This window comes from Cebidichthys violaceus, unplaced genomic scaffold (assembly GCF_023349555.1).
Source record: "Cebidichthys violaceus isolate CVI_PGR_0920_01 unplaced genomic scaffold, fCebVio1.0.p SCAF_3, whole genome shotgun sequence".
Lineage (NCBI taxonomy): Eukaryota > Metazoa > Chordata > Actinopteri > Perciformes > Stichaeidae > Cebidichthys > Cebidichthys violaceus.
The window spans coordinates 22,005,518-22,029,629 of NW_027176483.1; the positions used below are offsets into that span (position 1 = coordinate 22,005,518).

At 44.0% G+C, this 24,112-nt stretch overlaps 2 protein-coding genes and 1 non-coding gene across 6 annotated transcripts; 2 read left to right on the plus strand and 1 right to left on the minus strand.

The window, feature by feature from the left end:
• Positions 1-4,119: 4,119 nt before the first annotated feature.
• Positions 4,120-13,519, plus strand: gal (galanin/GMAP prepropeptide). Of its 2 annotated transcripts, XM_068723368.1 has the most exons (7): positions 4,120-4,197; positions 4,332-4,412; positions 5,396-5,450; positions 8,704-8,775; positions 11,449-11,535; positions 11,927-11,998; positions 13,143-13,519. In XM_068723368.1, the coding sequence occupies exons 2-7, from the start codon at positions 4,332-4,334 to the stop codon at positions 13,202-13,204; spliced, it is 429 nt and encodes a 142-aa protein (XP_068579469.1). In that variant the 5' UTR covers positions 4,120-4,197; the 3' UTR covers positions 13,205-13,519. The 2 variants fall into 2 exon arrangements, with proteins under 2 accessions (XP_068579469.1, XP_068579470.1); XM_068723369.1 differs by lacking the exon at positions 8,704-8,775.
• A 2,367-nt stretch (positions 13,520-15,886) lies between these two features.
• Positions 15,887-15,994, minus strand: LOC137882000 (U6 spliceosomal RNA). The gene has a single exon (XR_011103914.1). It is a non-coding gene; the product is annotated as a U6 spliceosomal RNA (small nuclear RNA).
• Positions 15,995-18,418: 2,424 nt separating this feature from the next.
• Positions 18,419-24,112, plus strand: tesmin (testis expressed metallothionein like protein). 3 transcript variants are annotated; one of them, XM_068723380.1, is made up of 13 exons: positions 18,419-18,639; positions 18,746-18,938; positions 19,036-19,131; positions 19,453-19,543; positions 19,631-19,735; positions 20,377-20,455; positions 20,630-20,658; positions 20,790-20,845; positions 21,723-21,794; positions 21,938-22,040; positions 22,891-23,013; positions 23,267-23,367; positions 23,495-24,112. In XM_068723380.1, exons 2-13 carry the CDS (start codon positions 18,754-18,756, stop codon positions 23,676-23,678), a joined length of 1,224 nt encoding a protein of 407 aa, XP_068579481.1. In that variant the 5' UTR covers positions 18,419-18,639; positions 18,746-18,753; the 3' UTR covers positions 23,679-24,112. The 3 variants fall into 3 exon arrangements, with proteins under 3 accessions (XP_068579481.1, XP_068579480.1, XP_068579482.1); XM_068723379.1 differs by having other exon boundaries at positions 18,419-18,938; XM_068723381.1 differs by having other exon boundaries at positions 18,419-18,938; positions 23,267-23,332; positions 23,495-23,633.

Here is a 24,112-nt window from a genome sequence, read left to right on the forward strand (position 1 = left end):
CGCCCTATGTAGACATCGTGGCAACTCCGTCTCTCTCCCCAGTCACCACCGAGCATTGCTTTTCAATTTCTAACGCTACACAAATCAAAGTGGATCAAATGACTCTATGTGGCGTGTCCGTCTCGTTGCATGCATGCAGTGTCTTTTAAAAATGAACTCTCCGCTTTGTTCTCGTCTCATTCTCCTTTTTGTATTTGTCAGGTTACATTCCCTCCTGTTTCACCTTGTATCATGTCTGTGTATCATCACTGTGTCTCTGCTCCTCCCCTCATCATCATCATCATCATCATCATCATCATCATCATCATCAGGTGCCCTGACTCCGGGGTAATGCCCACCATCATGTCCGATGCCAGGGACCGTCATTACGGTGAGTAACGGTAAACCCTCCTGCGGGGTGGGGTCCCTCCACAGGTCAGTGTGTGGTGTGTGTGTGGTGTGTGTGTGGTGTGTGTGTGGTGTGTGTGTGTGGTGTGTGTGTGTTATGACGGAGGGGAGGTGGAGAGCTAAAGAGAGAGAGAGAGAGAGAGAGAGAGAGAGAGAGAGAGCGTGAAATGTTTTCCCACCTCTCTGCTGTGCTTTGCACCCGGCTGTTAAACTATCACCACGTTTGTTTGGCCAACCGCAGGGAAGATGTAAAATACATCCAATACCATTCGTAGGTCTTCACTAACATTTTGGATGGATTTCATTAGCATGTTCTTCTTGCTCCGGGCTTCTGAATGGAGTCTAATGACCTTCGACTATAAGTATGATAATATTAAAACAAATCAATAATACCGTTACTGAAGGCTGTTGCGTCTCTTTAATCCTCCCACCCTGCATAATACCCCTCTGCACAAGACGAGGACAAGCCTGGACAGTGATACATGCAACACATCAGGGACAGCGCGTCAGTCTGACTCATTCCTTAGCTTTACCTGGTTAGCTCAAGGCAACAGAAGTACTTGGTTGGGTTTAGCAAAAGACCGTGGTCTGGGTTAAAGTAAGTCTGTTACATGATAAAAGGAAGCTTGTACTTAACGCAACTTCTTTTCAAAGTAAACTAAGGTAAAATATGTCAATATGGACTCCATTTAACAGCAGTCTCCTGTGTTTGCTTGACCAAACGCTGAATAACACATATGTAGGCGACCGAAATGTTACAACTAACTGAAAGCACACTGCGAAAGGGTTAAAGTTGTGAGACGAAATCAACTCCCAGGCCGAGGTTTTCCTACGACTGTCCAGCGATTCAGGCAACAAAAACACTCGGATAGGAAGTTTAGGAAAGAAATGGTGGCTTGGGTTGAAATAACTATGGAAGCGTAGTCATTGAAATACGGCAGTTACACGTCAAATAGGTCAGAGTTGACTTCTGGTTTCACAAATAGTAATCTCCTGGGTCACTCTTTATACTACATCATCTGCTCTGGCTCACAGTGGATTACATACGAATGTGGGTTGTATATACGAACTATAGTTATGATCTATAACTACCAAAAGTAATGCGCTATAATAGCGTATAGCTAGGACCAGTGTGTGAGAACAGCCTCAGACGGTTGACTGTGCTCAGAGGAGATAACTGGTTGCTCTTAAAGGAGCAGTGTGTAGTCTAGTGGTGACTGAACACCTCTCCGATCAGCCCTCCCTTTACGAGCGTGTCGGGATCTATGGTGGCCTTCAGGTAACGGCAACACGTGAAAGGCTCTCTCCAGAGCCAGTGTTGGGTTTGTCCGTTCTGGGCTGCTGTAGAAACATGGCGGTGCAACGTGACGGACTCTGTGAAGAGGACCTGCTCCCTATGTAGTCATGAAGGGCTCAGTCGAAGCTGGCGAAAGCACAACAATTCTTAGTCGCTGGTGATTATGCCCCAATGACAAGATAGTCCTGATTACTATATTCCATTTCTACTAACAGGTCCCCCTAAATCCTTCACACTGTACCTTCAACCATAGACCAAAAACGGGTCGGTCGCCTTTGGAAAACGGGGACGATCACAGGATCAACAGGAAGGCAGCACTGGACATCTTTATTTTGTGTGATTTAGCCACTACAATAAAGGCTTTTTAACGTTTCTTTCCTTGTTGTTACTGAGATGTTGGAGTCCCTGGACCGTCTTCCTGTTCCTCCTGTTGGTTCCTCTGCTAGGATCCAACGAAGCCTCATGTGATCCTGCCTCATCTCAGCAGCTTGGTATTTGCGTGTGAAGATGTTTCATGTGTTCTCTTTTGCAGAGATGTGCCAGAGGACCAAAATAGCAGAATGTTATTAGAATTGATTATTAGCGTCATTAGCTCCCAGCTTTGTGTCCAGAGAATCTTAAAGCCTCGCCAGTAAGTTCCACCGGAGCCTCTCTGAGATGAAACATTGTTTAATTTCAGTCCGTAACATGTGCCACACTGTAATCACGATGATGTTCTGCAGTCCCGTTAAAAGGAAGAGTAAGCTGTTGTTCACTCGCAAAGCAGATGTAAGGCTGTATTAAATCGTGCCAAATTAAAATCCCAACAGAAATCTTCTTACAGGTTTGGACAATCTAATCAAACAGCAGTTACAGGGGCTGTGAACCCATGCACATGTATTTCATATTTTCAGGTGACCAGATGTTGGGGTCCCTGGATGTGTTAACCCTTCATAGGCAGCGTTGATATTAGTATTGTTTAACTGGTGATTTGAGGTTTTAATCCGACACATTATTGTCATGTTGCACAAAACAACTGCAGCATATTAGCGTATTACTGGAGCTTTATGTAGTCTGTGTTGTTGTGTGCCTGTGTTAAATGATTGATGAGCATGTGGTGGTTTTTGAAACGGATGAGGGTTCACTGAAAGGACACTGTTCCCAAACCGCGTTTTGTTACAGAGTACCCTAAAAGAAACATAATGTAGCTACAGAGCAAACCAATGCTGCATCTCCAACTGTCACATCCACAGACTGTGTATAAGACGTGGAGTCAAGGCCTGCAAACCGTTAGCAGCTAACGCGAGCGCTAGCTAGTTAGCTAGCTTGGTGCATCTTGTTCTGGAAAAAATGTACAGTGAAATCCTTAAAAGTGTCTTTTAGTTTCATCAAACGCTGAACAATTCTGGTAGCGGTGGTGATAGCGACCTGTCAATCACAGTAAGCCCCGCCCCTAAAGCATCCCCTGCTTTCTGGTCTGTTTGACTCTAAATGGAGCATAATGTACTAAATGAACATCATGCTGTATTGAAGAAGACTGTAAACTAGAGATTGAGACCATAAACTCATGTTTACAATGTTTACTGAGGGAATAAATCAAGAGAGAAGTAGAGTCATTTTAGACTAGACTTCTATACAACCAGAGGAGTCGCCCCCTGGTGGACACTAGAGGGAATGCAGGTTGCTGCTCACCTAAGTAGACATGTATTACTGGTAATTTAATACTTTTGTGTGATTTGGACGCCTGCTCTGTAGCCCTATGAGGAGTCGGCAGCTTTCTTTTGTTAGGCGTTCCTTTTCCTTTTCGCTTTATTGCAACCCCCGGTTCACCACCTTCACAGCTTCTGCTGCGACGCTCGCAGAAATACTTTCTTCAATTGACATGAACTGCCATGAGACATAAATAAAAAATAAGATCTACACTTCTGTGATGGTCCTCTTTGTAAACCACCACGGGTACTTCAGGGTGTAACTGGGGTTCAGGCCTACAATAGCAAAGCCTCTACTGCCCCAGACACGGTTCAGGTTATGCTGTTACGTTCCACCATTATTGCAAATCAGCAGTACTGTTCTGCCACAACTGTGAAACATCTGAATTTACAAAATTTGGTATAGAATGTTCAATAAATTCAGAAATACATGCAAGAAAGTAAAGGCTATCATTTAAGATAAGATCCTGTCTTTAGAAGAACATCTGCTCCTTCAGAGGACTGTAGAAGAAGGCACGTGTCAGATTAGGACAGAAGAATGGCCCCTTTTAAAACCCCATGTCTCCAAGGGTGACATAGAAAGAAACCTGATGATGGCATTATGTAATATTATTGAATTGTATTATGTTGTCTTATGCGTTGTGCTCGTGACCTGCCCATCCGGTCTGCGGGAGGGGAGGGGGGGGGGGGGGGGGGGCTGACAAGCAGGACATAAAAGGTGGACGGAGTCCCCCCCCTCTCATCCAAACCACTGAGTGTCAGCACGCGCCGAGCGACTTCTGCCGCAGACTTCAAAGTGGAACAGGCGGGAAAGTGACATCAAAGGTAAGCGGCTCCTTTACTTTCTTCTTTTCTGATCTCCCGAAAAGAGAAAGTTTCCCTGAATGTCGGTCCTCCATCAATACCGTTCTGTTGATGAGGACATTAACATAACATGTGTTATTTGATCTCGTTCTCAGATGCAGAGGTGCTTTGGGATTTTTTGCGTGTCGCTCATCTTTTGCGCAACTCTCTCTGAGACCATCGGGTTGGTCATTGCGGTAAGTGAGCTGCTCAGATTCCACATTTTAGCACGGCTTTGTTGTTATCGTGTGTGTGTGTGTGTGTGTGTGTGTGTGTGTGTGTTGCATTTCCAGTCAGATGCCTAATTATTCGGAGATGCAAAAATATAATTAAAAATACCAGCATAAAGGAGACAAATGGTCGCTATAGAAGAACAATGTAAAACACCTAAATATATCATGTTAAATAATGTAAAAGTTTGGCAATTTATAATAATGAATTTGACAAGGGAGGCAGAGAGAAATACCATGAGATGTATAAATACATATCTAACTGCTCTACAGGTTAGTTGTACAGTGAACTGTTGGGGTGTCTCAGTGTATAGAAGTAAAGCCACTGTGTGTTACACATTAATGAGTAATAACAACATATATAACGATGTATAGCACGTTCAGTGGTGCAATACATGACAAGGCTATTTAAAACAACCACATGAAGCCTGTCTTTGTTTATAGTCTTGTGAGAATGAAATACTTGATACATGAAAAGAACTTTAATGCAAAATATATATATATATATATATTTCCAGCTATACACTGAATATGTTTACATACACATAAATACAGAGTAATCACATCAAACATGACATTTTTTTTTGTAATAAAGTTTTGATCAGATTGGAGTAATTTGAGTTAGCGTGTGCTGGTTACTATTAATTTAGGCGACATAATTGTGTATTCACCATGACACCAGAGCTCTTCTGAGTATGTCTTTTATTTAGGTTCACTGGTGCAGAGATGTGTCAGAAATACACAAAATAATACACCGACGCCTAACACAATAAAAGCAGCTTCAATGCAAACGTGTTTGTCAGTGAGAATACTGCAGTAATAATACACAAAACATGGGGAAGAGGTAGAAAGAATACTTCATCTTCAAATGCATTACATGAGTATGAAGATATTTTATGTTTTAAGACACATTTGAGGATCTGATTATTGTGTTTCTGGTGACCCTGCAGGCGAAGGAGAAACGGGGCTGGACACTGAACAGTGCTGGCTACCTGTTAGGTCCCCGTAAGTACACCAACTGCACACACACACACACACACACACACACACACACACAGCCTGCTGTTACACTGCGTCGTCACTTTACTCATATGTAAATGTTGGTGAAATATGTTCTTCAAAGATGTTCTTCAATGTTTGATGGATGTCAATGATCATCGCAGACTTTAAGACTTGTGACTGCAGCCTCCATTTCTTGCATATATTTCTGTATTGGTTTTCATTGTCTTTGGTGCAGAATTTATTTGTGAACTTCAAACGGGCTGTTAGCCAAAAACTCACTTTCACCACATCTGTAAACATAGTTTGGGAGAATGCCAAAACACTTCTCTGTCGTATTCTAAGAGTCTGTGTGAGACGCACCGGTCTGTCAACCGGCGCCAATGTAAATCCATCCACGTCACTATTTGATGGGCAGAGAAAGTGATGTGGTAAAACGAGTGAGGAGATCTTTGAGGTGGACTTTCACCCAGGAGACCGATGTTTCTGTCCTGTGGGAAATCAACGTCGACTTATTCAACCGTAGTTCAGTTAACAAACCTCCGCGCTTTGCTAACGCTACGTAACAAATGCAGTTATTTTACGTAACAAACGTACTTATTTTAAACCCAAACCACGATGTTTTCCTAAAGCTAACCAAGTACTTTTGTTGCCGTTAAATCATTTGACTGTAGTTTTGCTGCGTAGCTTCCGTACTTTAAACCTGTTAAACTTGACGGACCCGAATTCGGGTCCGCTGTAGCATTTACCGTCCAAAAATGTCCATTTATGCATGTATTTATGAATATGAAAAAAAAAAAATTCAAAAAAAAATTCAAAATCTGCTTAAAACAAACAATCTAAGACATTCTTACACACTCCAAACACCATTCTACACAAATAGTGTACGCAAATAAAAGATGTATCACAAAATCACGTATTTCTAGCCATAACTCGCTCTTCTCCGAGTTAGCATAACAATGCGTAATATCCTTCAAAATCATCCAAAGCTCCTTACCTTTTCGTTGTTCTGCTGTATATCTCCACTTATTTCCGTCAACAATATTTCTACGTATTTCCGGTGCGTCTCTGAAATGTCCCCGTGCAGAAACAAGGGCCCAATAACAAAGGGACCGTGGGGGGATGGGTTTGAATTCCGGCAAAGTTGTGCGCACGGTTCAGGCAACGCGCCACGGTTTTACTCCCTACTGGCTAACGCTTCTGTCTATCAAAATCACGTTTGTTAGATTCTTTGGACTCAGACGCTTCTAAGGAGGGTCCATTGACTGAAATCGACCAACCACAGGCTGAGCTAGGAGACCTGGACTGGAAGCCAGATGAGAAAATCCCATGGATGACAGACATAAACAGGCTCAGAGAGGATCCAGGCTCTCTAAATGATGCCAAACTTCTGCATATGATAGATTGAACACTATTAGTCATAAAAGAAGTGAAATATATAATTATATACTTCATAAAATTACAATGGAACAGCTGGAACCAAATGACATTTTGGTTGACCTCGGCTGAAATCTCTGCACTCAGACCTCTCTAGCTCTTGAATGCTTCAATTTATCAAAGAAAACATTGTGCAGAGAGACTCTCAACCCATTGGGCTATGATCTGGAGAGGAGAAAAGCTTTCAACTACAACATTAAAAAGAAATATCTTATCAAAATTGGATTAATTTATAATCGGAGATAAAGAATTTCAATTTGTGCTGTGTTCCATCTTAATGTTCTCTTAACCAGTAACATATATACTGATATTTACAAATCTGAACAAATTTCACAAGGGTCAGCTTTCTACAACATAAAAACTATTAAAATACACGAAATACACTCTCTTTACTATGGGTTGCAAAAATCGAGGAGAGGCCTACAAATAGGCTTAGGGCTTAACGGCGCCAGTTACTTAACAAGTTGAATTATTTTAACCACAATTAAGATCTTTTAGTTCTAACCAAGTACACTTGTTGTGGAAGATCTAAAAAAAACCTACGTTGGAAATGTAACGCGTGGAATCTGTGCGTTTCCTGTGAACACAGAAGTTTATTTTGAAAAGCCGCAGTGCATTCATCGAGCGGAAAACTTGTCACGAGAGGGTTACCGAGAGCGTAACAGATTGAAGGGCGGGGCCACTGACCAAGCGTCAGTACCTGATGAGAACGTGTCGCTCGACCAGTGTTTTGTACTAAATTACACATTTTAACTACGTGTTCTTGCAAATACACAAACTAACCCATCACCTCACTTCCATGCCTGCTGCTGTCAGACTGTAGTCTTGTAGCTCTGCTTCATCCTGCCTCTGTGTGCTTAGACGGCATCTGGTTTCCCCTCTTTATGCTAAGCTAAGTCAAACTTTGTTTTATGTATAGGCTAATTTATTAGCTTCAACCAAAAGTCGGGGGAGGAAAAGAGATTTAGTTCCAGATGGTGACTGAAACTGTTCACTGTTAAAGGGGCAGTGTGTAAAATCTGACCATAATTAAAGTATTCAAAAAATGAACAAACTTTATCAAACGAACATGAAGAGGTGACAGTGTTGATGTCACGTCTCACGTATTGTGTCGCAGAGATATCTACCGAAATTAGCATGCTAACCAGCTAGCCCCGTCCCTTCAGGTCTTGTTATACCGCTTGTACCTGGAGAGGCGATAGTGAGTCACTACAGCGTCTCGTCTGTCCTAGTCCAACACGAGAGGAAGTAGCAATAGAGCTGGTATATATATACACTGTATATATATATACTGTATATATAACTGATGACTGTAAATGTAGACTGTATGAACCCAGTCGTGGTGAAACGCTGCCCCCTACGTGTTGGGAGCGTGTCGGCAGATCGTACACATTGAACCTTTAAATGACACAACCCATCCATCAGCAGTCAATGCCCTGAGCTCACCGGTATCGTTTGAAAATGTTGCCTACGTAACACGACTCGCACCACTGCAGAGGTCGAGCCCATCGTCTGTGAATCAATGCTGTTCTGTGTCTTTGTCCCCGTCCATTGTCTCCACCGTGTCAGCTAATTCAGCATAATTCAAAGACCGGCTATATCCAGATACATGTGTGTGTGTGTGTGTGTGTGTGTGTTTGTGTGTGTGTGTGTGTGTGTGTGTGTGAGTGTTCTTACCAATTTGTCCAAATAACTCTACGACAGGAAATCTGGAAAATGTTGTCCCTTTGTGTGTGTGTGTGTGTGTGTGTGTGTGTGTGTGTGTGTGTGTGTGTGTGTGAAGCCCAGGTAAAGGTTGCTCCTGCCTCATCCTGTGTTGCAGGTCGTATTGATCACCTAATTCAGATAAAGGATTCTCCCAGTGTCCGCGGCAGAGACGAGCTGGTCACTCAATGTAAGATAGAAACATACGGCCGCTGCAGGGCCTTGGCGTCGGCCCGGGAATTGCTCCGTCCAAACATCCCGCCTCCCTAGCCGCCGCTGTCACTCATCTGGGGAGGACGTCTGTCTGTCCGTGTCCCCCCCCCCCCCCCCCCCGCTGCTGCTGTCTGTGCTTACGCATCCAAACATCACATTTCTCTCTGTGCTAGAAGCAAAGGACTCAATGTTGAGTTTGTGTAATGTAAGAATGGGAGGAACAGAAAAGCCTCTCGTGAGCATTATTCTACCAGCCGAGATGAGCTCAAACTGCCTTCATTAGATACTAAATATGACCAAACTGCTGTTGGCTGAGGCGGTCGTGTCAGTGTCACTTTGCAGCCATTTTCCACAGATTGTCAACACTTCCGTAGTTCTTTCTGCCAAGTCGCAAAAGAACTACAGAATTCTGACATCTCCGGCAAACGCGAGCGGTTTACGACCGTTGTGATGTCATGTGCTGTGAGATATGACATCCACACAGATACAGCTGATCTTGTTATTTTTTGTAAATACCAAGTGTAAGATTAGATGAGCAGTATCACTCTCAATGTTGTGTGTCCAGCACAGAGATACCGTCGGTCCAGGATAGCGTAGCTTAGCACAAACTACTAGCTTAGCTCCATTGAAGCATGGAGCTAGGCTAGCTGTTTGTCTTCCAGTCTTTGTGCAGCGCAAAATGCTGCCTTGGACCCGTGTGTAGTATATGCTAGCATAGCATAGTGCGTACGCCAACTCCTGTTGGTTCATTTTGATGTTGGGAACCACTCATCTTGGACTTAATGCTGGATTTAGCTATTTCAAAATGGCTACCCCAAAAAGTGACACGCTAGAGTAAACGTGTGGTTTGGGTGTAAAAGCTCACATGAACATCGAAGGTGAGCGAGCTGTTCCCAGCATGCCGTTCGGCAGTGTAAGGCCCTTTATTCACACGTCAGTATACTTTAGAACTGTTGCTTTTGTCTACTTTCACACAGAACGCTAATATGACGTGGGTGAAAGAGCAACGCAATGTTTTCACTTTCGTACCGCGAATAAAGGCATCAACCAATCACATGTGGAACAGTCGGATTCAAGATGACAGCAGTGTGCAGCAACAGGGAGGCTCCATGGTCCTGAACAAGAACATTTCATTACGCCTCTAGACCTTGATGAAGTTAGCACGGACCAGATCCACCTCTTCCTTTCTTACCTTTCACAATAAAAGCCCTAGACACTAACTGATGCTGTAACTGTAAAAATAAAATAACTTAGCTTACAGTAGCTTCGGCAGCACAACAGTTTACACCAGACAGACTGACAGATGCTGCTCTTATTATTATTATTATTGATTATTCATCACGCCCTCGGTGTGTAAAACCTTTAAATCACGTCGTGCATTTTAAGGTAAGTGCACTACATACTATAGACATACTACATAATACATGTTATATATAAAAACACACAGCATTTAACATTGCAGGATATATAATATTAAATGTAATGATCAACACACCCACAGAGACACGAGGAGCAGTTTGCACTTGAAACACAGACACCATTAAAGTGCATCATTTCCCCTCCTGCTGGTCACTCCGATGTCACCTGTTTTAATTGGAGCTGCAGTTCAACACGCTCACAAACAGCACAGGGCGTAGCAGCTGGAGCGCTACTTGAGCTAATGAGGAAGCTGAGTCGAGGCGAACACCTCCAGCCACTTAACGGCCCTCCTCTTCAAGCACACACTCTTAATGCATCCGAGTGTGTGGACTTAAAACACACACTCGAAGAAGACCGGTGAGTAACGCTGCAAAGTCACAGAGAATAGATGAAGGGAGATATTATCACTAGCTTCATCATCAGCAAACAGACGCACCTCAAGGTTCTACATGAGGCCCAGTCTGTACTAAGAAGAGTCTTTAAGGATTATGAACACACCTTCAGAACAGCAGTGAGTGTAACTAGCATGTTTTCCTAGTGCTAAGCTAGTGCTAAGCTAGGCTAAAGATAGCCCGTTTGGGACCGTCTCATCCACTGTGAAGAGTCGCTTTTACGAGAGAACTGAGGCTGCATTCACAACAAATCCGCCAGTTCTCCGATTCATTTTATGCTACGTGAACAACCCGACCACGAGAGAACAAGAAGGCGCTGGTACCTCTACCGGACATACAGAGATGACTGGAAGCAAGCCTTCTAAACTAATGCATTTCTTTTGGTGTTAGCTAAGACTTTGAACTCTGTGATCTACACTGAGAGCTGACGATGCATCACCATGGCTTCGCAAACCACTTTGCCCATTATTTATTTTAATCATCATCATTATTCTAATGCATTTCTTTGTGCGTTCACGCTCCCATCCATCCCATTTCAGACGTGTGCTTCTTTTTATTTCTTTATTTTTTTTACCGCAATTCCAGGAGCCAAGCCCTGCAGGCGGTCTGTACAAGTTTGGAAATTGAACAAACAATTACAAACCAAATACCATGCTGACGTACCACATCTTCTTTCAAGAGCAGCTGGACATGAATCATACAAACCCAGCTTCAACTGAATAGATGTAATACTTTAATGAAGCTGAACTGCAGTTTAACTTGACCTCATTTCAAGTGACTTGAGCACAGTGCAGCCGTTTGTTTGACTGTATCCGTTGTGATCACTCCTCATCGTCCAGATGGAATAGATGGACACAGGACACTAGGAGACAAGGCGGGTCTGGCTGGCAAGAGGGACATGGGCCAGGAGGAGGACTTCAGAACAGGTCTGTCTGATCTTCCTTTATCTACTGCTAAAAGACAAACTCTGTGACTTCGTTGTGCAACCTCTCACTGACACCCTCGCAACCTTCGCTTGTTACCTTGAATCCTTGAAGAAACCCTTCATGCCTCCACGGTGAGCGAAGAATCAAAGTTATGTCTTGATGAATTGAACTCATACAGTATCCAAGTATATAATCCAGTCGTATACTCCATCATTTTACTATTTTTTAATAAACAAAGATTTCTTCAAGAATCAAGGCAACAAAGCGGTCATTTTGGAGGTGAAAATACGCTGATTTACTTTGTATAATTTATACATAATATTCATTATTCATTTTTATTCCAAATATTGGAAAACATTGTTGGCTGCACTTTGTCGCTTTACCTCCACAGGCTCCCTGAGAATAGCAGATGGAGAGATCATCCACACTATCATTGACTTTCTGTCGTACCTGAAGCTTAAAGGTATGTCCGTTTCTATTTGAACTAACCTCAAAGTGAGGATGTTGCTACTGCTCTTAAGTTACGTTATGGTACGTCGTAACGCCACGGCGTAACGTTATATTGTTACAACGTGGCGTTACATTGTTACTTAGTTACATTGTTACATTACATTGTTACGTAGTTACATTGTTACATAGATACATTGTTACGTAGTTACATGGTACGTAGTTACATTGTTACATTACATTGTTACGTAGTTACGTAGTTACATTGTTACATTACATTGTTACATTGTTACGTAGTTACATTGTTACGTAGTTACATTGTTACATTACATTGTTACATTACATTGTTACGTAATTACATTGTTACGTAATTACATTGTTACATTACATTGTTACATTACATTGTTACGTAGTTACATTGTTACGTAGTTACGTTGTTACGTAGTTACATTGTTACATAACATTGTTACGTAGTTGCATTGTTACATTACATTGTTATGTAGTTATATTGTTACATTACATTGTTACGTAGTTACATTGTTACATTACATTGTTACGTAGTTGCATTACATTGTTACGTAGTTACATTGTTACATTACATTGTTACGTAGTTATATTGTTACATTACATTGTTACGTAGTTACATTGTTACATTACATTGTTACATTGTTACGTAGTTACATTGTTACGTAGTTACATTGTTACATTTTTACGTTATTATTTTAAGACAAACCACAATGTTTTTGCTGACCGTAACCAAATATTTGTGTTGCCATAACCTAAGGAGTTGTTTCAAAACTCAAACCATGTAACACTGCAAGCATATACGAGGTTAACAGGTTAATTTATAGTCATTTTATCGCAGAGTCGATATGAAATGTATTTATGAAACATATTTTCGGTCCACCAACATGTTGTTTTGAAATACTTTCAAGTTAACTGAGGTTAGGGTGAGAACCCATGACTGAGGGATGAATGTGAGCTCATATTCAGTATACATACATGAAGCAATACACTGTCTGTGTGTTCATTATGCCTCCTATTACTGAAGCGTTGTATGGAATAACATACTGACACGTGTCGACACGTATAGTGATGTTCTCTGAACACATCTGTGTGTGTGTGTGTGTGTGTGTGTGTGTGTGTGTGTGTGCTTACAGAGATGGGAGCCTTGGACAGCCTGCCTTCCTCTGTGACATCAGACGAACTGGACAATCCCTAATGTGTGTTCCCCTCTTCAGTTCATCTCCATTACTAAAGTCTATGTTCCTGCTGTCGGGACTCCGCCGCCCATAACTGTCACCTTACTGTCTCTCCATTCACTCTCTGATGCTACCAGAGGTCTGATTATTTTACTCTTGCAGATCGATTGTCCCCCAATGCAAATGGTACAGATCTCTCTGCTCCTGTGTAAATACAACACTTTGAATGGGGGGGGGGGGACCTCTGTTCAGAAACCAACACTGTGTTATCTTCTTAATATACTATCCTCTGATTTATGACAATGGAGTCAAATAAATAAACAAATGGCACTGGACTAACTTGGATTCCTTTCTTTCCATCAGTCACAATATGTATCAGCTAGATTTAAAAAACAACAAGTAAGACATGCGTCACCTAGTTGATTATTAACAAACTCAGATTAACGGAGGTATAGAGGACCTTATGTTTCTATATCAACTGTAACTTAATGTTATGTTAATGTTTTATCTTTGTAATGTGCTTGAACTGGTTCACCCTCAGGGTCCTGAGCGATACTATCTTGACCATCAGGAACGATGTCTTTACGAAATGAGGGCAAGTCATTGAGAGCATCCGTCAAAGCTTAAAGTACACGTGGTAACTTAAATAACAATAACTCAAACTGACACTATGTCCTGTCAGTAGTACACGAGGCCTCCTTCAAGTGCTCTTGATGGCCTTTCAGCGTCCACCATGAGTCATTTCAACCGCAACACCACCTGACTACAGACTCTGAAACCCACGGACCCCAACCTCACGATCCAAGATGGCTACACTTTTACTCCTCAAAGGTGTTATTTTAACTCCAGTGTTGAACAGCTGTTGGAAGTTCTACGAACCACCTGGAAGCTTTGAGCCCTTAGAAATAAAGTCCCAAAGCTTCTCTCAGTCATCCCGAACTAAAAGCAGGAACATGGTTGGAGTCATTTGATGGTGTAGTTTTGGTTTGATAGATTCAAATAAGTTCTCTGTTATCATTGTTCACGACTTCACTAGATTACAGAGCAGGTGGATTCTAGAAACTGGAACAATCCAGCTCTCTTAGAAGCCAGCAGGTTGATCGTCTGACGTGGAGCAGGTCAGCGGTTCGATCCCCGGCTAGGACACAGAGCAGTGTGGGGTCCAGGTAGATGTAGTGCTGCTTCATGTAGAACAGTAGAAGTAATATATGTTAGCATTAAATATGCAGTATGTATTATGTACGCAAAAAAAATCAGACTGAAAGAACAAAATGCAGAAGTTTAAATGTCCAAAGCTGATGAACAGACCTAATGTGGGAGTGTCATCATCATATGAAGAGGAACACATGAACGTTCTCATAGGATGAATTAATGCTGTAACTTTGTTTAACGTGAGCTGATGAATCCATTAACCCGTTAAAGTGTCTCATGCAGCAGCGTGTTGTGATTCAGTTAAATGTCTGGAATGAATTATTAATGATCTGAAATAATAAAGACTCCAGACAAGGAGCAGGTTGTAGAAACTTTTATTTTGAAATGATAATACAGCATAAAATACATAATAAAATATAATATTCGTATGGAATATAAGATATAGTACAAGGTGAAATGTTGGAATACACTATTAAATATGAAGTAGAGTAATATGACAGAATACTAAATATGATATACATATATAATAATAATAGTATGATACATATACAGTATTATACTGTATATGTATCATACTATTATTATGATTTATATTATATATATATATATATATATATATATATAAATATATATATATATAAAATATAAATCAGTCCTCACATCCACCTCTTTCTGCACAGATAAAACAAGTCAGCACAATTCTTACAAAAACACTTCCGGCTATGTCCTTCAAAATAAAGCGTCTGTTAAAACTATCAAACTACATGAGTTTACACCACTGTCAAAGCTCAGTCCTCCAAAACAAACTGCTCTTTCATGAATAATATTCACTCTTTCTGTCCGACTGCGTCTCTCCAAAATCTAGAATAAATCAAGGATACACACCTGCTGTCACCAAACGACCAGGAAGTATTAAAAACAATGTTTACAGAGAAGCTGGACTACAGAGACGGTCTCTAGTGATAGTACTAACAGTCAGTGAGGAATAAACATCATGTCCAGATGTGATGCTTGGTTCTAGATAGATCACGTCTCCCTCACAATGTGTCTGTGTAAACCGGACTCACTAGCAGGTACGACAACACGACTGCATTCTGTATTATTACATCATTCCCCTGACGTCAGTGATGCGTCTCCACTTTACGTTTCACTGCAAATCCTGTGCAAACAAGTAGAAAAAAAAAAGAAAATCATGGCGAATCCGTGCTTTTACTTTGAAGGAATTTACCGGAAGTCTGATGTTTCTGAATCAGACGGAAGTTTTCCAATAAGGAGACGCGGAGAAAAGGACTTTAGGCGTCTTTTCTAAATGGAAAAAAAGGTTTTGAATCCACACCCGAAGACAGTGACGTCACGCACGCTCAGATTCCAGCAGGTTTTGTAGTAGTTTGTTTGTTTAGAGGTTTTAAACAGTGTTTAACAGTCAAAGACGCTTCTGCTGCTTCCCGCCCTGTGCTGCAGTACCGCCAGCGGCCGCGGCGGCGCTGTTTCGCTCAAATAGCAACAAAAAAAAAATACTTTTCATTAATCATAAAAAATAGGATTTTTATGAAAATTGAGAACGCTTCACGAGTTTGCGTGTCATCCTTGCACCAGGGGCCATGCTGATCTTCTCTGTATCGTTCCAATTTTAGTACATGTGTTAGCTGAACTAACACAGCAGCTCAGTGACCCTGGGGGGTATTTATAGGGTCTCATACAGTAACGCTGCTGTACACGGTAGGAGACAACAAGGCTGTGAGGGAGTACAAGAACTGTCTTTAGCTTGCTTTATCTAGACAGAGAATACAAGTTTGGGCGCTGTGCTGTGAGTCCTGTACGCATCGTGACCCACAAGAACCCGGCCTGACCCGGTCTGACCCACCTCAGGTCCCGTCTGCCTCACCGAGGCACTCACCGGACTGATGGGAATTATTTGCAGGACGAGAGAACAAAACATCTACTCTCACGGCTCCTCCCCCTGCATTCCTCTCAGAGGCACTCTGACCCCCCACAGAACCCCCCCGGCTGGGCTCCAGGAGCTGAGTGACACACAAGAGACACACAGAGACACACACAGAGACACACACTGTGACACACAGAGACACACAGAGACACACACAGAGACACACACTGTGACACACAGAGACACACACAGAGACACACAGAAACACACCCAGAGACACACACTGTGACACACAGAGACACACACAGAGACACACACAGAGACACACACTGTGACACACACAGAGACACACACTGTGACACACAGAGACACACACAGAGACACACAGAAACACACCCAGAGACACACACTGTGACACACAGAGACACACACAGAGACACACAGAGACACACATGCTGCAATAAGTGATCTGTTCTTTCACCTTGGATGTTCAACCTCCTCGGATGTTCAACCTTGTCGGTTTGTGCTGTTACCTCAAGCCTGAGCAGAAGGAGAGGAAACGAGGAGGTGTTTGCTGCTGAAGCTTTGTGTGCACTTCATCAGCAGCTACACTCTTCCAAACCTCAGAGCTGTCGCCCACATTATCAGGAGTAAAGAGACACAGGGGAGTGAAACTACCAGTGTTCCTATGAACCCAGGACTTCTTTGTTATTCAAGTAAATAAACTCTGTATTTACACATTATGTGGTTTCTTCCTGCTTCCTGCTTTCATTCAAAAACAATTATAGTGCAGTTCCACAAACTCACCACCAGGTGTCAGCCTTTGACCAGTCTATGGAGAGAGGGGCGCTGTCGTCACAACTGGATTCACGTATATAACTGTATGCATCCTTGAAGATTAATTGTTGTATTGTTTAACAATAATCTGCCACGACACACGCTCTCATCATCGTATGCGTGGAAATCGACAAACAATATTCAACTGATGAAACTTTACTTTTGTTTTGCTTTTCCACAAAGAGTTCTCACTTCCACCAAACATGAATTAGAAGGTTTTTTTTACTTTGGGAGTTTAGGCATACAACTAACACACCAATGAGCTCTTATTTTAATGAAATGGTGACTTCTAGAATCGTTATTGCCGCAGTTAAAACTCAAAAATACGCAGCGGAGGGACAGCGCGCGACAGTGCGTGTAAACACATTAAAAGTTGTAATTATACAGGAACAAAGTGTCTCTTTGATTATTCGGTATCCTACCGTAGACACCGGGGCCTCGGGCAGCACGCGTTGCCTCCAGCAACACGCGAAGCCTCGACCTTCGTGTTGAAGGCTGGAAATCGCCCGTCGCCCCATCTAAAGAGCAACCAGCAATCACATCCGCCCATTAACTAACAAACAGACACACACACAACCACTAAATACCGCCACCATTCCACCCACACGTTTAGCTAAATGAAGCTAACAACCCTTATCATAAACTATAAATGCTAAAATGCAGTTTTGTGACCGCCAGCAACTAAATCCACACGTCGTTGCTCGTCGTGTTTACGTCTTTTGCTCGTTTCCCTTAGTAGGTTCTGTAATATCGGACCCTCTGATAGTACATGAAGGCATCAGTTTGTTAGTTCTTCATAGCAAGTGACGCGGCCCGGGTGTGTTCGTCCATAAAGGGACGTGTGTAGAAGTAAGTTAGCAGGTCGAACGTACATGTTTTACTTTTTAGACTTCTGACAGAAGTTGTCACTGCTGCGTCCTGTTACTTTACATGCGTACCAAAAAACGAGCGCGGCGTAACTCGAAAAGGCGAAGCCGCAGATATGACGTAAACCGCTAACGTTAGTTAACCACGTAGCGTTACTCTGGTAACGGTGTCTTTCATGCTAGCTAGCGTGAGGCTATACCAGCTAGTGTTATCAGGTACGTAGGTTAACTCGAGACAGCATCAACATTACTACTTATAACTCATAAGTGAATACATTTTAATTAATGCAGCAACTCGCCAACATACAAGACTGTCACCTGTGGAAACTGGCTAACATCAATACTTTTGCTAGCTTAGCTAACAAAAGTATTGACGTTTACTAACGTATAACGTACTAACGTAAATACGTTATTACGTAATATGTAATTACGTTAGCTAACACAAGTATCGACGCAATTAAACTAACGCTATTAGCGCAATGCTAAATAGCTTGCTAGCTAATGTAGCGGCCGCTCCCAAGGGCGACGTGAAGACAAATATCACAATATTTGGAAAATGAATAAACTTGTAAGTAATGCAGGTGTAATTACACGCAGCGCGAGGTAACAGGTGAGAATAGTGTAACGATGAAGTGATGTGGAGGATCTGGAATCACAGTTTAACTTATTATAGGATTCACGAGTAAAGGAAAGGTGTAAAGCAAGTTATGATAAGGTAACAGTTCATGCTTTTCATTATTTTAGGAACCAAGAAAGGTGTCTTCCGTTAAAGCCAATACAAGACGAACGTCTTCATATTTCACTAATGTGCAGTTCAACAGGGGACGGGATGAATAGCTCCACGGCAGAGCTGGACGCAGATAACATTGACACTGATGACCAGTCTTCAGAAGAAGATGTCCACGCTGGTCCTGCGGGGCCTCTTCCTGTGTGGGCGGGGTCTCCTTCACGTGTCACTGATGATCACTACCACACTCCTATTCAGCCAGGCATGGTGGAGCCTCTCACCTCACGGTAGAATTACTAAGCGGTTGTTAAATTCACAACCAAACTGAGGCTCGGGCCATGTAAGGTAGTTTTACGTGGACTAAGATGAAGGACTTGATTGCAGGTCCCGCTGTCCCCTCGGTGGACAGTCCCCTCAGTGTCTGATGACTTACTCAGACTACCTCCAGGAGCCCCAGTCAAGTCAGTATCACCTCACTGGGTAAGTCCGCATTCACTCTGCAGTTTTAACTGAACGAGTCACACCAAATGTCAGGTACCAGTCAGCGTATCGTCCCCAACAATCGGCAGCCTGTGAGCCACATTCATCTTTACTTGTGCTCCCTCTGGTGGCGGTATGAAGCATGACACACAGGCACTGAAACCACTTCTCACTGGGATTCTGTCGTAGTCCCTTTTTAGTTTGGATAACGTCTATAAACCAGAGTGATACCAGTGTTGCAGGGGCAGCAGCAGTGCCACATGTGATGACATGGAGGATGTGGAGCGGTAATGTGACTTGAGGCAGTTTTGGTCTCCTCAGCCCTGAACCTGGTCCACCAGACTTCAGCCAGTACAGCTCCGTTTCCGCTCCCTGGTTCACCAATGAACCCGTTCCCTGGAACATGATGCAGGTGAGTGCTCGGGATCATTGAAACATCTTCATGGATTCAAACAGAATCCACACGTGGCTTGTGTTTGTTTTTACGTGTGTGTTTTAGGGAGACTTGCGTGCCCCTTTAGCCAGCATCTGTGTACCGCAGCCGGTGGACCAGCAGCAGCTTCAGGAGGGCCTGACTGAGTTTAGGACCCTCATCACACAGCCTGTGAGTTCTGCTATCAGCATGGAACCCATTCTAATCCATTCAACGTGAAAAAGAAAAGATCTCGTGAAGTTTAGTTTTATTCAGTTTACAATTCTGTTTTCTACAAGGAAATAGAATGTGAGCCTGTCTCCTAGTATGTGACCTAGAGGGAATGTGTTTCCTCATTGGACTGAAGCAGACCTGGTCCGGGTATGTATGCATGTCCAGACTGGGGTTTACAAACTAGTGTTGCCACACTACCAACATGATCACTGTGATACGATTCACGTCTAAATATCTCGGCAAAAACCTTAAACACCGGTAAAAGATGAGGAAACATGCAGCTTAGAATACTTTGCTTTTTATTACATTTTGTGATCCCGTCTTGTGTGGGACGCTCTGACCCATCTGCAGGACAATAGAGTGACAGGTCTGCATTTGGACCTGGATTCTGCGATACTTTGTTCCCACTAAACTGTGACATCTAACCTGTTTGAGTGTTGTCGGGATACTTTCCACGTCAGTGCCGTACTATGTTTTACAGTTGTCGTACTGCACACTCTAGTAGTACTACTACATGTACGGTATGAAGCTCAGCGAGCCTTAAGGTTACCAAAAGGTAATGTCGTGTCACAGCTGATCTCCGCCCCTCCTCTGTGTAGCTGGTGTGTGCCGTTGGTGGGGATGGAGAGGCGGCGCTGGGACCCGTGTTCCTCACCCAGACGTCCGCTCAAGGGAACGGTGAGGACAGGGTTCCGTAGGGGACGGGGTGATGTCTGTTTAGTCAACGAGCCGGTACCGGCTCGGTACCGGGCCGTGGTTCAGAGTCTGCAGCCTCCCTTCTCAGCCCCGATGAGTCTGGGGTGGTTGTGTCGGGGTTCCCGTGGTAACCCTCCTCTCCTTTGTCTTCACCAGATGTGGGTGTGCTGGGGACTCCCAGCCAGGTAGGTTCTCTTGGTGTACCCAGATGTCCACTTTCTTTGTGGTACATTCGTGGTCTTGGGTTCTTTGACGTCATTAACTGCTTGATTGCTATCGATGCGTTCAGTCATTCACTTACACACGGCTTCCCCAGCACCAGCAGGCAACACGCTCCCTGTGTGAGCCCAGAGACCTGCAGCCTGCAGCACGGTAAGAACCGCCAAATATGAAACACAAAGAGGTCTCATTCACTCCAGCACTCAATCCATGTGTTACATTGTACTGAAGTTCCTTCAGGTAGCTAGCCAACAAGCCAGTCGCTAAATCAGTCAAACTGTAGGAACGCACACATCGCTATCGCTGCAGGTTGTTTCCTGTGAGCACCGCTGAAGCGTGGCAGTAACCAGCCTGGTGCTACAGAGAATGAGCCCAGCTGTGGACCATGTCTCCATCTGTCTAGAAGTTCAGCCTGTTAGCATCCTGTCTCTCCATCTGTCTAACAGTGAAGAGGACGGTGTCTGAAGTCTCTGTCCTACTGGAGAGCATTTCACGTTTTACATGTTATCTGCAGACTTCACAATAGTTGTGCAGAACAAAATGAGCATCAATAAGGACAGGACAGTCCTTATTGTCCTCCCTAAGACGTCTCCGTAGGTCTGATTCCTCCGCTGGTCACGCCGCTCACTGATCGCTACAACAACAGCTGCTTCCTCCACAATAATGCAGACTTTAACTGAACAACAGCTGCTAGTAAACACAGCTGTAATCAGCTGTCCATGTTGAATTAAGCTGGTAGTCGATCGGTCATCGATGCTGTTGTTTGTGAGCGTGACGGGGGCGTGACCAATGGGGGAAGGACACGCCGTGACTGCTCAGAGCCCATCAAGTAGTGAACACGCGATGGGTTCCAGATGTAAGCGTTAACGCCGTCCACGCCACAAAGCAGCCCCGCAGCTTTCAAACTCCGGCGTAGTGTTTTATCTGGTGAAAATAGGGCAAACCGTCTCTTTGGACAGTAAAGGTTGCCGACCCCCGGTCTATTCATTGAGCTTTACTTATGTCATGTTCCCTCCTTTTGTCCCTGCAGAACCTCAGGAGCGCTGTGTGAAGTGAAGTTTAGGAAGCCCTGCCGCTGCACCAGATCCCAGTGCCTGAAGCTGTGAGTGGGCCGTCTCACCGTCACTCTGCATTGTCTCTGTGACGTCGCTCCTCCTTTGTATTTTGGTATGCGGCTCTAGAATAGAAGTAAAGGGGCTCACCGTCTGCTCAGTGTGACGCCTGTCTGTCGCCGGTCTCTTTCAGCTACTGCGAGTGTTTCTCTAGCGGGACGATGTGCGGCAGCTGTGACTGCTCCAACTGCCACAACAATGCAGAGCACGAGGTGAAGCGGCGCGCGGCGGTGAAGGTGTGCCACGCTCTGTTACGTCATCGGTCTAACCAACAAATTTGTACGTCAGAAGTGCTCCAGTGAAAGCTTTAGATCTCAACAGAGTGAATGAAGCCTCTGATGAAACCAAAGAGCACGCATGAACAATACAGAGAGCTCATATAGAAGATGACCAATCACAAGCCTGCAGATTAGGGCTGACTGTATGACTCACATCTTTCAAAAGCCTGAATAGAAGTCAAGTCAAAGTGATAACGAGTGATCACCGTTACAAGGGTCAGATACAGAGAAACACACCAAAGGAAGTAGTGTGTTAGGTAACTGATGGTGAGCTGTTGGCGGTAAACACGGAGACACGGCGAGCATCGATGGCGTCTAATTGGTGTTTGAGTCGGGACCGGGTGTGTGGCTCTGTCAGCGGATGTGATTCGTCGCTGCAGACATGCTCTCTCTCTCTCTCTCTTCTCTCTCTCTCTCTCTCTCTCTCTCTCTCTCTCTCTCTCTCTCTCTCTCTCTCTCTCTCTCTCTCTCTCCCCCTCTCCCTCTCTCTCCTCTCTCTCTCTCTCTCTCTCTCTCTCTCTCTCTCTCTCTCCCTCCCCCCCTCTCCCCCCCCCCCCCCCGCTGGGCCTCACTCACACACGCTGTTCTTCTGCCAGCGTTAGGACAGCGTGTCGACTCACATCCACCACATAGAGCGTAACAACAAGGTGACACAACACCTAACACCCATCTAACAATACTGATGTGCTTAACCGTTAAATAAGCAACTCCTGAATGACAATCACTGTCAAAATACATGAATAAAAGAAAGACCATGCCCGGACCGTGACCCAGAACCGTGACCCATTGCTGGTGTTGTCGTGTGTAGTTGTGTTTGGGTCGGAACCCAGCGGCCTTCAGGTCCACGACTGCCGGAGGGATGAGGGAGAGGAACAAAGGCTGCAACTGCAAACGCTCCGGCTGCCTGAAGAACTACTGCGAGTGCTATGAGGTGACACACACACACACACACACGCACGCACACGCACACACACACACACACACACACACACACACTACTGTAGACTACTCATTCATCATTCTTATACAGTTCATCTGTCTTCTATCTCCCGGTGAGGTGACCAGGAGTTTATTTACTGCATATAAAAAGACAAAAGAGATTCTAATGCATGATGATGATGATGATGATGATGATGATGATGAGGATGAGGATGAGTCAGCTGTACTGTGGTGTCTGTGCGCAGGCCAACATCAAGTGCTCCGTCAGCTGTAAGTGCGTTGGCTGCAGGAACTACGTCGGTGGCTCACAGGTGGGCCTCAAAGACACCAACGATGTCATCGATGAGTGAGTCTGCTTTGGTAGCAGCGACTGAGAGACGTCTGTCTGAGGGAGGAACAAAGGGCCTCACGCAACAACCGTGTCTCTGTGTGTGTGTGTGTGTGTGTGTGTGTGTGTGTGTGTGTGTGTTCAGGCGGCCCGTATCGGTGATCACTCCCGCCGTGGTGGAGGCCGTGTGCGAGTGTCTGCTGGCCAAAGCCGAGGAGGCGGAGTTTGAGTCGGAGTGCGGCGCCCTCGCTGAGCACATGGTGCTGGAGGAGTTCGGTCAGTGTGTGGCGCGGATCGTCACGGCCATGTTCCAGGACAGTACGCTCTGACACTGGTGGAGCGTCACAGGGGCAGAACCTCTGGAACCTCTGGAACCTCTGGAGCCTCTGGAACCTCTGGAACCTTTGGAACCTCTGGAACCTCTGGAACCTCTGGAACCTTTGGAGCCTCTGGAACCTCTGGAGCCTCTGGAACCTCTGGAACCAGCGTGGATGTTTTGATTCATGCACAGCAGCTTTCATTTGAAACCAGTTTATTTATCGGTTTATTCTCTTCATGCTATTCTTAGAAAGCCTTTCTGGTTATTGTCACACACTGGATTTTCTATGTTATTGATTTTATATATATATATAAATATATATGATTGTGATTTTAAACCGTGTGGAAGAGCAGTTTTCCACTGGTTTCTACTTTATTGTTATAGTTTTTGTGGCTCATTTCTATCCTTAAGAAATAACTAATAATATGAACTAACCATCTTTTT

Excerpts from the sequence above, each read along its gene's own strand:
- tesmin (XM_068723379.1), top strand. The coding sequence starts at position 18,730 with ATGTGCAGTTCAACAGGGGACGGGATGAATAGCTCCACGGCAGAGCTG. Across the intron at positions 20,846-21,722 it reads GACCTGCAGCCTGCAGCACG|AACCTCAGGAGCGCTGTGTG; the intron begins GTAAGAACCGCC and ends TTGTCCCTGCAG. Across the intron at positions 21,795-21,937 it reads AGATCCCAGTGCCTGAAGCT|CTACTGCGAGTGTTTCTCTA; the intron begins GTGAGTGGGCCG and ends GGTCTCTTTCAG.
- gal (XM_068723368.1), top strand. The coding sequence starts at position 4,332 with ATGCAGAGGTGCTTTGGGATTTTTTGCGTGTCGCTCATCTTTTGCGCA. Across the intron at positions 5,451-8,703 it reads TGGCTACCTGTTAGGTCCCC|GTCGTATTGATCACCTAATT; the intron begins GTAAGTACACCA and ends CCTGTGTTGCAG. Across the intron at positions 11,999-13,142 it reads GTCGTACCTGAAGCTTAAAG|AGATGGGAGCCTTGGACAGC; the intron begins GTATGTCCGTTT and ends GTGTGCTTACAG.